General features: G+C 44.1%; 1 protein-coding gene across 4 annotated transcripts in view; it reads right to left on the reverse strand.

Annotated features, from left to right (window-relative positions):
- MITF (melanocyte inducing transcription factor) overlaps positions 1–15,789 on the reverse strand; it is a 189,319-nt gene extending 173,530 nt beyond the window's left edge. For all 4 annotated transcript variants that reach the window (XM_044451836.1, XM_044451833.1, XM_044451830.1 and 1 more), the window contains exon 1: positions 15,531–15,789. In XM_044451836.1, coding sequence (XP_044307771.1) covers positions 15,531–15,634 — 104 coding nt within the window. In that variant the 5' untranslated portion in view covers positions 15,635–15,789. The remainder of the gene's footprint in view (positions 1–15,530) is intronic.
- Positions 15,790–16,352: the final 563 nt, after the last annotated feature.

Below are 16,352 nucleotides of genomic sequence, written 5' to 3' on the forward strand. Positions count from 1 at the left end.
TGGGATTTAGAATGAGTGGAAGCGCACATGCAATAACTAGAAGTACATATTCTTAAGGATGGCACGCGCGGTTACAAACCAACAACTGAATTAGTTAAGCTATTTAATTAGGGATAATTAGATATGAACAGACTGGCTGATGATTGGACTCCTGGAGCATTCAACAGCATGAATGAGGCAACCACAAACTCACCCACGTATTTCCTACTAAGCTCATGTCCCGTGCAGATTAGGAAAGACTGTAGAACTGCCACCTATAGAAACAATGGCAAATCAAGTAGCTATTTGAGAATTACATTTCTACTGAAGACTTGGTTTTGTTTCATTTTAATTGCTGTGGTTAAATTGTTTTTAATGATTGGTACACATTTTTATTATTTTTCCCTATTGTTGCAGTGCTTTATGGCTGCTTTAGTGTATATATTGCTGTTAAAACTTAGCTGAAAAAAACTTCTTGTAATTTATGTTATTTGATTTCAACTGGGGTATAAATGTTTGAAATAAATGAAATGCTGTGAGAACTCCATTTAGAGCCTTTATACTCTTTATACTTTATACTCTTTTCAGCTCCAAGTGAAAACCTTTTTATTTGCTCATCAGTTTAAATCAGGTTTTAACTTCACAGTCACTTTTTGGTTTTGGTTTTGTTTCTATTCTTGATTTTGCTTTTGTTCTGATTCTCTTTTATTTGTTACTGGTTTTATGTGTATATTTAACCATTTATTTAATTATTGTTAACCTATTAGATTATCTGTTTTCATTTTTGAAAGCTGCCCTGAGATGCTTTTGTATATAGGGCAGGGTATAAATATTTTAGATAGATAGATAGATAGATAGATAGATAGATAGATAGATAGATAGATAGATCCATAAGTCTTCCGTGCTATAATGAATAATTAGGATGCAATCAGCTAAGCAGTGCTCTGGATCATACTTTATTTCTGTGGTGGCATCTGTTGGTGGTCCTTTGGGATGGCAAAATCCCATGGATTTTCAAAGGAGTTATGGGACAGTATACAGTGGCATCATTCCACGAATTCAAATAGCACTAGCAGAGTTCAGATGAATATTTCTATTGAGTAAGCAGTGAAACATTACATTGTACCAGCAGAAGTTAGATTCTGAACTATGTATAAGTAGAAGTTAACTGCCTAGAGAGCTTTGGCTATGGGGTGGTACAGAAATAAATAGTAGTAATAGCAATAATAACAATAACTAAAGTTACATTGTGTGAGTGCCTGATCAACACTAGTTTTAGCTGGGTTCTCCTCTTGTGTCTAGCTTCAAACCCTGGTTCCACTAGCACAATGCCATTCACGCTAATGGCCTGACACATTTGCATACTGCCTGTGGTCACTGAGCAGGGTATAGTCAGTCATAGTGATTTTCCTGGCTCTGAAGGATAAATAAAATAAACCTTCAGCTAGACCAGGGTAACGAGATGTCATGTATAACTGATAGCTCTCCTTAGCTAAATGTACATCCAGCAGCAGTCAGCATATGCCCACACGTTGCTGAGGAACAATGTTCTTCCGGTTTATTCTCTCTGCTCCTACATCACACATACTGAATGGAATGAATGGAAGCTGTAACTGCCCTAATGCTATGAATTAGCCTGTCAGTGGCCTCTGAAATGTTATTAAATGTCAACTGCATAGTCACACAATAATCCTGTACTTTGAAGAGTCATCAAGCCAATCTAGAGGCAGGGAGACAGAGGTACTGCTTTCCAGAACAGTGGAATGGCACCAAATGCCACTGTCAAGGCACACCACACCGCATTGCCCAAAGAGAGCTAGCAGTTTGCGTTGCACAGCAATTCTCCTCCCAGAGCAGAATACAGCAGGGAGATCAGATAAGTTCTCACCAGACTCAGCTGAGTTTGGCTTTCTCTTAATCTGACCTGTAGATTCTGCAGCAGACCAGTTCCTTCCAAGTTATAAGGACACACAGTCTGTTTAAAAAAATAGGGGAAGACTTGCACAAATTCACACTTTCACTTCATTATATTGATCACATTTCTATATCAGCCACTAGACAAAGTTCTGTAGACAGTTTACAAAGTTGGAAAACCTTGAAAATGGAGTATAATGTATAATAAACAAAATGTCTAGCTACCAACATATAAACAAAGCAGGCACACATGTAGACACACATTGTTGTTGTTAGTCGTGAAGTCGTGTCCGACCCATCGCGACCCCATGGACAACGTTCCTCCAGGCCTTCCTGTCCTCCACCATCCCCCGGAGTCCACTCAAGCTCACGCCGACTGCTTCAGTGACTCCATCCAGCCACCTCATCCTCTGCCGCCCCCTTCTTCTTCTATTGTTCCCAGCATTAGGCTCTTCTCCAGGGAGTCCTGCCTTCTCATTAGGTGGCCAAAGTATTTCAGTTTCATCTTCAGTATCTGGCCTTCTAAAGAGCAGTCAGGGTTGATCTCCTCTAGGACTGACCGGTTTGATCGCCTTGCGGTCCAAGGGACTCTCAGGAGTCTCCTCCAGCACCACAATTCAAAGGCCTCAATCCTTTGGCGCTCAGCCTTCCTTATGGTCCAGTTTTCACAGCCATACATTGCAACTGGGAAAACCATAGCCTTGACTATACGCACTTTTGTTGGCAGGGTGATGTCTCTGCTTGCAAAGCAGTATCTCATTACTCGATTACAAAGCTGTATTATGCTGCCAAATGCCTAGCAGTAAAGGAAGGTCTTGACCTGGTCTCAAAAAGCTAAACAAAGTTGGTACCACATGGATACAGCTAACAAGTTCCTTGGGGAGTCACCACTGAGAAGACCCTCTCCCTTGTTGCAACATTCGGAGCCCTCCTCTGAGCCTGCCCCACTCAAGGCACCTGAAGATAGGCGTTAAACAATGAGCATAGCATAAGGGTTGGTTCACCCTGGGAGATTTTTGTAGTCCTGAGCCATGTAAGGCTTTATAGGTCATCTTCAGTCAGGCTCAGAAATGTACATTGCACAGAATGCATGTTATATATATATAGTCCCTGTTATTAAACTGGCCACAACATTTTGTACAAGTTGCAGCTTCAGAACCAACTCCAAAGCACATTGAAGCAATATAACTTGAAGGTTATCAGAATATAGGCAACTGAAACCATGTTATCCCTGTCTGGAGAATGGCATAGTTGGACTACCAACCAAAGTTGGTGGTAGCCCACTCGGTGCTGCTGAAGCCATCTGAAGCGACAACGATGGCTCAAGAGGACCCAGAGCTACCAGCCTCTTCCACAAAAGGAAGTGCGGCTGCATCCAGAACAAGCTGAACACCCTCTGTCCAGACAGAAGAACCACCCACTGGCAGCATCTCAGTCTGGACTGACCTTCAGTTTGCTAGCCCTCATCCAGCCTACAGTTGCAGCCAAGCACCAGCTGAGCACACCCACAGCCTCACTCGATGAAGGTGAAAAGGAGAAATAGAACTGCATGTCACCAGTGTACTGATGACGCACTCTAAAACACTGGATGTTTCCACTCACCCCACTGCAGTGAAATGCCACCCAGGTGACGAGGTGCCCCACCTGAGGTCCTCCAGATGTTTTGGTCCAGAACTCCCATCAGCACTAGCTAGTACAGCTAATGGTGACTGATGATGGGAATTATAGACTAAACCCTGTGCAGGGCCACACCCTGCCCACTCCTGCTTTAGGGGACAGACTAAGAAGACCCAGATCCATGCCGTTGCCAACAAGTAATTCTTACAGAGAGATGGCTGCCATGCCACTACTACCTGGCCAAAGTGATGCAGGAGAGGGCTGCATATCACACAGCTTGGCCTCAGGCAGGCCTGCCTGTTGCAGAAGTTAGAATTCCCCACACAATGACATATCCTGCCTCAGCATTGCTGAATTTCAGTCCTGCACTGTCCGTTATTACCAGTTACTCATTTCTTCAGAGTTCACTTGAAGAGCTTGTTAATTCTATGGCCACAAACAGGCATTACTTGAACCTTGTGTCCTCTCTTGGTTTAGTTATTTCCCAGGTAAGCATGGGGACCCTGAATGAGATTTTTAAAGACCCCAATCCCATACGTTAGCCTGCCACACCTACTCCAGAGGACAAAATGGTGGTGAGGCATAGTTAGGCACACATTTAAAGCACTACCTTTTCATCCCTAACCCCCAGTCCCTACTTGCAGAGGTTTAAAAGCTCTCAAGAGAAATGTTTTCAGTGTATTGCTTCAGAATGAAGAGCTATGGCACAAGAACCTACAGAAAAACCTGCAAATACATACATGGAATTCTTGGGTGAGTACTGAATTGGTCAGTAGTGTTTGCAGACTAAACTGCGTGAAATGCAAAATAAATGCATTCTTGTGCCAGAGCTCACATGTGCATAAGCTGCAGCTTTCTTTCACCCCATCCCCTCTTCTAAAATCATGAAAGCAAGGACCCAATTCCACTTCAGTGGCTGTACATGGATATCAGAATGAAAAAGTATAATGTGAGTACTCTTATAGAGACATGTCAGTATATATTGACCTGGTTCACACATAATGCTAAGCCATGATTCTTGACCTACGCAGCGTTTTTCTGACATAGAATTGAACAAACCACCCTCTGCCTCCCCACCCCCAGTCTCTGGGTTGTTTGTTTCCATCCATTTTCCTGTATGCCAAATGACATTGCACTGCTGCAGCACTGGCATGTAGCGTGACTGTGGGGATGTGGGGCATTTACCACTCCTGTCCCCTGCTTGTGTAGCTGGCAGAACAACCTATGGTTCTAGGTTCAGATGTGACAGCAACCTATACTTTAAACAGCCCAAAATTCAAGCCATGGATTCTTCTTCTCGGGTTGTTATGGTTAACCAACCTTGATTTGTTGGACTATTCGGTTCACAGATCACAACAATCCAAAATTCAGTGGCTCATAATAGGGGCTAGTATCATGTGTGAACCCAGCTGTATAGTAGTCTTGTACTATTCTATACAAATTTAGGACATCTAAATTAGATTCATTCATGCTTCATTTCATTGCTATTAACTGAAAAGCTCAGAAGAGCCATTGCAGGCAAATGTTGGTTTCTAAGATTCCCCTGCACACATCAGGTGTATGCCACCGCCAACCTCTTAACCACACTTGAAACTCAAAGCTACCATTGCACAGAATCTCACATACCTAGAAATCTACTTCCAACGCATTAGTGTTAAGAATCCCAAGAATACAACCTAAGCTTTTAGTTGTTAAGGCTGCAGATGGCAAGTCTGATGGCAAATTTATATAAATCAGAGCATTATATCAATTGAAATTAATTTCCTATGCATCATAGGAATTCTGTCATTTATTATTCTATGGAGCACTGCACCAGGTTTAGACCATCACACAAATGCAGAGGGATTTCTTTATTTAAAGCTACCTTTCTGCCCAAATAACAAAGACTCTTGTGACACCTTCAAGATGAACAAATATATTATGGCATGTACCATCATATCAGATGAACTGCTGACCTCTTCCTAGCAGATTTATTGCACAAGCTTCTGTCCAGCTATTGCTTTCAAACACAATCCTGAGTTCCATGTGATTAGTGTCACTAATGAAAAGCTCTTACATCCAGAAGCAAAGCCTTCCATCTGCAGAAGGGAGGTGATTTTGGGGGCTTCCCTCTGTAGCCCCACCACCCACTGAAATCTGTTCTGGAGAGTAGGGGTCCTTCAGACAACACCAGCTCAAGGCAACTTCCACTGGCTCTTCCTTTACTGACTCACCACTATCACCACCAGTTGCTATCACTCTTTCTCCTGTGCCTTGATTGTCAAGTAGATGGCCAATGAACAAGTAGACAGTGCCAATGACTGCTTCCTGCCATTGTTATCAGGATGGGAACAGGAGGCAGTAAACAAGCAAACTGCAACAGTGAGGAAGAAGAGACTCTCCAGAGGGCCCTGGAGTGCGGGCCCCGGCATGTGCCCAACCAAGTCTACCCTTGCCACAGTCCCTGTTATCAAATCTGAGCTGCTGCAGAGGGAAAAGGGGAATCACGGAAAATTGTCTCCCCCCCCAGTTCTGCAGAGGGGAGGCACCCCTGGACAAAAGCATTCTGACAGCAGTTAAAGCCAACTGAGCATTTGTTATCCCTAAGTTAACCAAGGGTTATTTTTTACAGAAATTTTGCTTCTGCTCCTCTACCAAGACACATTTTGTTATAGTGGGGAATTGTTTCTCAATACAAGCGCATGTGACCTGTTCTAAATAAAGAATATTTTCCACTTCTTGCACAACTGGAACAGATATAAACAGTAGCCAGAACAAACTGCAGTGCACAACTACAGAAGTGTTTGTAACCCTCAAAGGCCCTTAAAAACCCCCTCAGTAATCTGAAAAAGACTATTTTAAATTTGAACAAAGATAGGTACTACCAAGAGCAATGTAGTTACACAATGTAATCACATCAAATGAGATGGAATCCTTAGCATGGTTAAACAATTTAGAATAGTATAGTTTTGAGGCAGGGTCGGTATTTTTTTGAAAGCCCCTTATACTACTGGTATTTAATCAAGTTCATATTGAACTTCAAAACCCTGTCAGTTTGCAGTGTTACTTTTTAAGAGCTCAACTCCATATTATGAATATTGCAATTTTCAAAATAAAATATAACACCTAAAGGAGATATGAAAGAACTCCAGAATGGCTAGAACAGGACACTTGATCAAGATCAGGATGCGGGGAGATACCTTTTCCAGGGATACTTGAAGACTTACAAATCCAAATGGGAAAGATTAGCTTCCTTCTCAAGATTCATTTTCTCAATTAGGTATTTTCAAGTGTCTTAAAAATTATTTGAATCAATATTAATTTCTAAAAACTCCATACTGAACACAGCTTACATCAAAGCTATGAATTTTGGAAACAGATTATTTTCAATGACAATGCAATGTATTACAAGATGTAAATTTCAAAAAATACAAAAAAAGTGAACAGATTTTTAGAGAGAAGGAAACTAGTGAATGCTAAAGTAAAGCTTTTATTATCAGGGAATGGCTTATGCAGTGTACATCATGTTTAAATAAGAAAAAAGGAGGAAAGTATTGATAAGGGAATTAAGACTATTATAGTACTATCCTATATGGGAGTTTTGCCAGCTGAAGGGCTTTATATATTTGAAAAGACTCACTACACTCTGTATTGTCAAGAGATGATAAAATGTATTATATATAATCTCTTGGTAATGCAAAGTATATGCTGATAGCAACAAGAGCATGTGGTTATAATACAAAAATTCCAACTGCTGAAGAATGAGAAAGTAAGAGATACTAAGAGCTGTGCAGTTATGAGTACACAGCCTAACTGAGAATAAGAGAAGGAAGGGAAAGATAAAATGGGTTGGAGCTAGACTTGCCCTTCTATTCTGAATGGAAGGACCTTCTGTTCACAGAACTAGAGTTTCAGCAGAGCCTCCCACCAGGGTAAAATATAAAAGTGTTTTTTACATCTATTCTGTAGAATCTCTCAATACCACATAGCAGCTTTTTGAAGGAAGAGAGAGATGGGGCTGAAAAAATCCATAAAAATCCTAGTCCTTCTTTCCTGCTTGGGCAAAGCCTTCATGGGAAGTTTGTATCCATACCCTTAATATTTATAGGATGAGAGCCAGTGTGGTGTACTGGTTAAGAGTGCAGACCGGGACTCAGGAGAGCGGGATTCTAGTCCCCACTCAGCCACAGAGCTCACTGAGTGACTTTGGGCCAGTCAGAGAAGCTCAGCTCAAACTACCTCACAGGGCTGTTGTTCTGAAAATAAGACTGAGAAGTGGAGAAGTATGATGTAAGCCTCCTTGAGTTTCTTGAAAGGAATACACACACACAAACAAACTTAATCCTTGAATGATATAGTCCTCAAAAGGATATAAAGATAGACGACGACGACGACAACGACGATGATGATAACATATTGTGTGTAATTTCAGCACAACAGAGCACAGACTGTTATGGATTTTACACATTTATTTATTGTAGCATTAAACTTAGAAATACGTTGCAAGTTTTATATGTCTAGAAACTATCTGTCCCCTGCCTATTATCACGAAGCTCCTTTAGTCATTGGCTATGCTTCTGTGGTATCTCCAAGCATTCACAAGCTTCCTCATCATTGGGTAAAAGCTGTCAGCAGAACGACCAATGGTGCAGCTCCTGTGAGAGGCGGGCAGGGTCTTGCCCACTGTCAAAACTGTTGCCGTAGCTTGAGCTTTAGAAAGAAAACTCTTGGAACATTCTTCATCTGTAGATGTTCTGAACATCATCCACACAGTTTTTAACACCTGGATGTGGATGCATGACTGGGCAGCTCCTGAAAACTGATGCTAGTTTTGTTAGCCTAGCTATGAAGGGGACTCTTCTTCCTCAGAACAATCCCAGGCAATTTCAATATTCCAGTATGGATTGCTCTGAAGGGTTGTGGGACCCTCCACTGCAGACTTGAGGGATATGCAGGGGAAATTGTGGCTGCTCCCAAGGTGTTGGATTTTTCCCCTTATTCACATGCTTAAAATTGAGAAGGTATTGTCCATAGGAGTCTCAGCACAAGCCTACCACAGGTTCTTGAGAAATAAGAAACAGCAAACAGAATTGTAGAAACAGTCATCCTCTTATCATGGCAACATGACCCCTGTTCTACACCCTTTGGGTTTATACTAGGATTGGACAACATGTGAACTTCCAGATATTTTGGCCTACATTTTGCACACTGCCAGCTTAGCCAACAGCAAGAGATACAATCGCTTCCAAAATTCAAGTACTCAACCGGAATTCTGGTCTGCTCCTTACCAGAATCATGACATCTAGAATTCTCAGATTAATTCTCAGAAAAGCTTGCGGGGGGGGGGGGGGAGGAATACCCACCAAGGATTCCCAGAACCGCATATTCAGACATTCCTGCCATGCATGTGCATAGGAATCTTGAGGATGTAAGAGCCCAAAAGTCCAGGATCCTCTTTTGCATAGTCACCAACCAGAAGCTTTGAGGAAGTATCAAAGCATTGGTCCAGGCTGTTATTACTGGATTGATTTTGTTTAATTTGTGTACATTTCTTATTTTGGTTTAACTTTGAACTTCAATAGAAGTTTAAATTGTTATTAAAGAACTAATGAAGTTTAATTCTTCGTTAAAGTAAATATATGGATTAAGCATTTTCACAGTCTTGGGCCAATTCAGGGGCTATAGGACCTCTTTCAGCCACAGAGACAATTCTAATGTCAAACAAGCTCCTGGAAAGTGTATTCTAGTGAAATCAAAGTCAAGAAAAGTGGGACAAAAATTAAAAAGCAGTGTATTGTCATTTAAAGTTCTTAATGCCAGTAATTAATTCTTACAAAAGATATTTCAATCTTTTTGAAATAGAGGTATACAACATTTTGAATTAGATGGACTATACAAAAGCCAGGAAACTGGCAAATGACTGGTGACTGAGGGAAAGGGGGTAAGGCCATTGGGACCATACTGGGTTCCCAAGAGGGCCCTAAAACTAAGGTTCCCCATCAGTAGAAGTCCAAGTGGGCTTGGTGGCACAAAGCTCCTTTTACCAGCGTAGCCTGATATATCAATGTCCTTATCTGGACAGAGATAGCCTACCTATAACTATCCATGCTCTGATAACCTCTTGATTGGATCATCACAATGCATTATATTTGGGGCTACCTTTGAAAATGGCCAGGAAAATACAGTTGATCCAAAACAGGGCAGCAAGATTGCTAACAGGGGCTGGTCAGTATGATCCTATCAGGCCAGTATTTTACCATCTGCATTGGCTGCCAATCTATGTCTAGGCCTGTTTCAAAGTGCTGGTGTTAGCACGTAAAGCCCTTAATGGCTCTGGGCCAAGTAATCTGAAGGAATATCTCCTCCCATATCTGCCTTCTCAAGGTGGGTAGCTACGAGCAAGAGGGCCTTTTCTGTGGTGGCACCCCAGCTGTAGAATGAACTTCCCAAGGAGGCTTCCCTGGCACTTACATTGTACTCTTTCCAGTAATAGATGAATATCTTCCTATTTTCCTAGGTATTTTCCCATGAGTTTTAGTTTCAAACCGTTTCAATTTCAGTATTGTATTTAAATCTTTGTACTGCTGCTAGGTTTTAGTCCAGTTTTCACTTGCATTTTATTTATTTATATTTATATCCCACCCTCCTCCCATGGCAGAACTCATGGGGTGCACATGCAGTTCCCAGGTGGTCTCCCCTCCAAGCCCAGACCTGTTTCGTTTCAACATGGTGGAAGCCTTATGTGCCTCAGTCTTAACTGGTTAAATTTTATACTGTATTTTATGCTTTAAAATGTTGCAAATTGCCCAAAGAGTTTTGGTTATTAGATGAAATAAAAAATTAACAAAAGAAAGAAAGAAAGAAAGAAAGAAAGAAAGAAAGAAAGAAGGAAGGAAGGAATTGTTTGGGCTTGTTTGTTTTTAGATACAGCCCTGAAGAATGTATTCATAGAACGAATCTAGTTAAGTATTGCCATAATTTGCAATTAAGTCATTATTTGTATTTATTAATGTGTGTAAATGCTTTATGATTTAATATCGATATAGCATCAGACGTGTGCATGGCACTTCTCAGAACAAAGGACTGCACCATGTCTCAGGTTCCTGTCCCCAGAAGTTCCACATAATCCAAGAAACTGATTTTTAATTGTGAAAGTACATCAAAAGCAGAAAGTAATTATTTTTAATAGGCAGTAACTTGGCTTGCTTTCAAATCAGATACAAAGTTTGCTGACAACAACAAAAGAGATCCAAATGTGTTACGATTATTAAATTCTGTCGGATTTTTTAAAAAAATTAGAACATGTGATTATCTTCACCTTATTTATGACTGATGTAGTGCACAATCCACTTGTCTGTTACTGGCTTTTGGACAAAGATGAGAACAAATAGCCTTCCACATGTTGTTGGACTCCAACACCCATCTCCCCTCACCGTTGGCAATGCTGGCTGTGGTTGATAAGAATGGTGGCCCAAAAACAATTGGAAAGCTGTATGTTCTCCAATCTTCCTTTAGGAGAAGCTGTAACTTTTCTTTTCGAGTACTGAGGGAAGGGGTGAAATTTTGCAAGTTTTCAAGTTTGTGGGGGCGATCCTATACTTGTTTAGAGAGAAAAAAGTAATACAACTCCCAGCATTCCCTATGTTAACCTGGGCATACTGGGAGCTATAGAATGTTTATCTGCCTAAACATGCATAGCATTCCATCCTAAGTTAATATCATTGGAACCAGGCATTTCCATGAGCTCATAGGCAGCTAACCTAGGGTGCAGCTGCCACATCACTGTTGCGACAACCCAACACAGCCCCTCTTTTCCTTCATCCCCCCTCCACCACCCCTTCCCAACTAGCAGAAGGAAAGCACTAAATATGCCGGAGTGTAGTATATTATGTTTAAAGGGTATGAGGCATTCCAGAACTGCAGTAGGTTCACAGGGAGCAATGCTTGCGCTCATCTTACTAGAGGTCATTTTGCCCAAAAGACTCTAAGCTCTGGCACACTATTCCCATTAGTAGGCAATCAAAGATTCTGCAACAAGAAACCAGAAAAAGCAACACAGCATGATCTTGACACATTTATCTCTGGGTTTTCATTTATGATTCAGCTGTGAGTAGCATGTTTGCAAAGAAGACATTGCAAGTTAACTATTTAAAATTCAACACTATCCTTTCATTCACTAATGCTCCTAGAACAGAGCCCAAGTGTTGCAGTCAGAGCAAGGTGGGGAACTACAGATATGCATGTATTTACCTACCTACCTACCTACCCACACACACACACCCATACACAAAAACCTGCCTCTTCACACTCATTGGGATGGAACTGACAGAAAGGGTAGAGAGATGCAAGTTTTTCCCACACCCCAACAATCCTTTCCAAGATCACTGATTTCTCAGTACTATTAACAAGTTGTCCGCCTCAGTCATAGCCCCTGAAAGAACTGTATTCTTACAAATATGGATATTCTAAGACAGGTTATCAGGCTAGATAACAGGCCTCTCCTGACACAGATCCTAAATACAAGAACAGTTTCCTTTTTTCCCCCCCCAGAGCTGTAGCTCGGGTGGTGTGAATGCTTTCCATTCAAAAGATCCAAGGATCCACCCCTGGCATTTCTAAACTCCCACCTGAAAGCCTGAGTTGTGACTGCCAGCCAGCATAGATGGATAAGATGGATGCCCATGTTTTCAAGAGAGATCCAACGGCACTACTACTTACAGCGAGCTGGTACAGGAAGGGTGGCCTTTAAAAACTTCTTGGCACATGTAATGGCCTTGGAGTTACTACACAGACAAGGAAGCTTATATAGAATAAAGTATGTGGTAAAGGGCTCTTCGGTGCCACTCTTCCATGGACATCTCTTTCACTCCTAAGGGCTTTCCCATAATCTGCACATTATAAAACAGGCAAGAGGAATTTCTCAAATGGTTCACATGGTAACGTTTCATTAAACCAACTATTTTGGCATGGCATGATTGCCACTTGGATCATAGAGCTAAGAAAAACGCTGGAATGACATAGAGCCTGAATTTCTGTTACTGAAGCTTCCTGCCCCTGGTTGACTGTGCTACTCTATGGATGCAGATTGGGACAGATTCTTGGCCCTCAGAGTTCCATGGGACACTTTCTGATTGCCTAGCATTGACCTTTTAAGCAATGACACCATTCAGTGTAACATCAGATGGGCCAAGAAGATCTGCCCTGGGACTAACTCCACTTGGCCAGAATAGTAACCGTTGTTGCTTATTTGGTCAGTTTCCTGAGTTTCATTGAACCCAGGCTGCCATTGTAATAACTGTGAGAAGGCACAGATTTACACACCTTAAGCCTAAATCATACATGCAGTGTCAAGTAAGCAAAACAAACCATCAAAACTTCAGAGCCAATATTTGTCAAAAGAGGAGAGGGAAGCAATCCCACCCAGTCTCAATACATGACCAGCTATCTCAGCTGTCCCCAGCCTTGTGCCCTTCTGATATTTGGGGCTACAACTCCCAGCATTCCTGATCTTGCTTCATGCTTGCTGGGTCTGACAGGAGCTGACATCCAAAACATCTGGAGAGTACCAGGCTGGAGAAGTCTGGGCAAGCTTGACAATGTGATGCCAAGGGAATGCTTCCTGTTGGTCAGAAGGAGAGATCAGAGAGAATGGCACACCAGCTTACATAGTCTGGCCTCCTCCAATTACCACTGGCTCAAGGAAATGCAAGTGATGTGGCAACCCTGCACAACCCTGTATCTTGCGCCTCTCCCCTCATGCCACACAGTTTAAACACACATACATCCAATAATGCTTCTTCTCTTGTGCTAATAGAAAAAGGAGCAGTACAGCGAAAAAGGAGCAGTATGCATTATACAATACCTATAGGGTCTGTCAGTTTGACACTGATCCTTTACAGGTACTTACACAAGAAACCCCCGTTCCATTTCTGCCCAGCAGCAATCTGAAGAGTGTTTTCATCTGTACTTAAAATTAATCTATCATGCAAATGCACACTATTTCTCCTCCCATTCCCTCTTGCGTTAGCAAAATGTACACGCAGCACAAAAACAATCATCAAGGTAATACATAATCAGAGAGTAAGGCTACAGTGCTGTTTAGTTTTGGGAACAACCATATCCATGTTTAGACGTTTCAGGACAGAAAATAGTCCTGGCTGGCAAATGCTGGGATTTGGAAGACTTTTTTGTTTGTTTGTCTGTTTCAACATGGACCAGATTATATCCTTCATAACTCCAGCTTGCTATCCTGATACTATACAAACCAGCTCTGGCTGAAACATTCCAGAATCTCCCTCCCCGCCACTCAAAATCATGGTGTTTATTTATATGGCCACTTGTGGAGGGAGAGCTCACAATTCAGCATGACAGAAATCCTTGCAATTCAAAACAGGAGCTGCAAAGATCAGCCAGTTGGATGCTGTCATGAAATAAATGATGAGCAGCGCTTACACACTCTCTCTCTTCACTGTGCTTTGCTTAATACACATTTAACTATTAGTGGAAGTCTGTAACTCCCCATCCAGGCCAGATAATGCCTCTGGTGAGAATGTCCAACAATACCCTTTTACATAATACCAGCCACAGGACTTGGCCCCTCCTCCCTCGCCCAAACAGTAACACACACTAAACAAAACTGCTATTATTACAGAGGCCACTCACTAAATGGCTGCATTTATAGCTTCAACTGTAAAAAGGGAAAAAAAGATATTTCCTTTCAATGTATTTACAAAAAACAAAAACAAAAGAGAAAACTTTTACAAACAGCCTGATTCAGCAGCACGAAAGTAAACAGCAGGCACCCAGTGGCCCGGCCCTCTCCTTTCTCTTCTCTCCTGCCCCGCTTTTTGCGCTGGCCCTCTCAGAGGGGTTTGGCACCAGCAAATCATCCCACACTGGGGGCAGAAGCAAGCTCACGAGCTGCTAAAGCCCTCGGCTGTGCCACGCACACTTGTCACACCTCAGACAAATTTGCGACGCCTCCTGGGCTTTGGCACGCTGCGTGGCTGTGCCAACCCACACGCGGCGGCACAGACACACCTGCAAAGCCCAAAGGGGATGGGATAAGCTTGGCATGCAAAAGGCGGCGAGCCAGCGTCATACAGGAAAGGATTTCACACTGTGGGCTGTCAGAGCAGAGGGAAAGGACCTGTGGTGCTCGCCCTCCTGCGTTGCTGCTGTCGTGTTGTTGTTGTGCGGAGAAGTTTCTCCTTCCTTCCCCCTAGAGGCAAGAGAGGAGAAGCGACTCCACTCAGGCACCCCTTTGGATAGGGCACAACAGAGCTCGGGTCAAGTTGTCTAAAAGGACAGCTCCAGCAGGAGGTCCTCCTAGAAGGAGCAGGGAGGCTGCAAAGCCGGGGGGCGGGTCGAGCTGGAGGCACAGGGGGCAGAAACGCAATAGGACTAAGAGGCGACGGAGGGCTGCATGTGGGGGCGGGGACGACGGAGGGAGTGTGGTGCGGAGCGTGGTGTAGCTGGCCGTCAAATGGGTCAAAAGGCAGCGGAGGGGGAGGAATGACAGAGCAGCAGGGCGCGAGAAGAAAGTTGCAGATATGCAGAGGAAGCGGGGCAAGGAGCAGGAGGGAGGGAGGGAGGGTTGGGAAGCGAAAGGAGAGGCGAGGAAAGAAAGCGTAGGGGAATCGAAGATCGCTGTGCACAGCTGTCGTCCTCAGAAGAGCTCTCCGCTTATCCTGCACCGCAGGGAGGGGCAGGGGCGGCAGGCACAGATCGGCGCAGAGGGCGGCAGTACCATGCCCTCGGCAATCGCCGGCGGGGGATTCAAAACCCGCCTTCGGGATGTTGAGTTACCCACCGGGACCCGCGAGGAAGGAGCTCGGGGCCGGATCCTTTTGCACGGGGCTTGGGAGCTCAGTGGGGGGCACCGATCAAGAAGTGGAGGGGGTGGTGAGGAGCGGGCAGGAGAAAGACGCAGCAAACTCTACCAGGAGAAGAGGCAAGAGCGGCAGAAAGGACTGCGGGAGGGAGGGCTGGTTGAGGCAAGGGGGGGCGAGGAGCGCGCGCTGTCCTGCTGGTCCCCTCACCTGTTTTTCAGGGGCTGGCTTTTCAGCTCATAGTAGGTCTTGGGCTCCTCGTGAAACTCTTCACCGACCTCGAAGTCCGGCACGATCCCCGATTCCGCCTGCATGTCCCTGCTCTCCGTCCCCGCCGTCAGTGGGAGGGAGAGGAGGGGAAACCACTCGGGCGCAGCCTGCCCCGCGTCCGTGCTGCGCTGGGCGCTCACAGTACTCCAGCCCAAGCCTTGGCTGGGCTCGTTCGCTCGCTCGCTCGCGTTGCTTTGCTGCGCTGCGCTTGGCTCCGCTTTGCCCAGTGCCAGCTCTGGGACCCCTCCCCTTCGCACACACCTCCCTCATGGCGCTTCCTGGGACTTGTAGTCCTTCTGGGACGCAGTCTGAGCCGTCCAACCAGCCGGAGCACTACAGCTCCCACAAGGCCAAGCGGCCGTGACGCAAGAGGGGGCGGGGCGCCGAGAGCCACCGGCGTGCGTCCTGTCAATGTCAGCACAAGCTGCTTGCCAAGGGTACGTCGGCGGCTCGGCCCAGAACCCTGCGTGGGGCAGCGCTTCATTTTTAAAACGGCAGGCACCGAGGCTCAAGCCTCTCAGGAAATCACACTGCGTGACCGAGACGCCTTTGATGCGGGCTGGTGGTGGTAAAAGTCATTCACCGCTGAGGGGACTGCACTTTGTACATGCTCGTAACTGCTGTCGCCTTGATCGGATGCCTGGAAGCCCTTTCTCCAGATCTCCAATGTGCTGGAGTCATTTATAATTATTTGTTGACAAGGTCAACTTTGAACACGCTCAGATATGCACTCAACACTATGGTAGGCTCCAGGACCTTATT

This window comes from Varanus komodoensis, unplaced genomic scaffold (assembly GCF_004798865.1).
Source record: "Varanus komodoensis strain SLA01 unplaced genomic scaffold, ASM479886v1 scaffold6_4, whole genome shotgun sequence".
Lineage (NCBI taxonomy): Eukaryota > Metazoa > Chordata > Lepidosauria > Squamata > Varanidae > Varanus > Varanus komodoensis.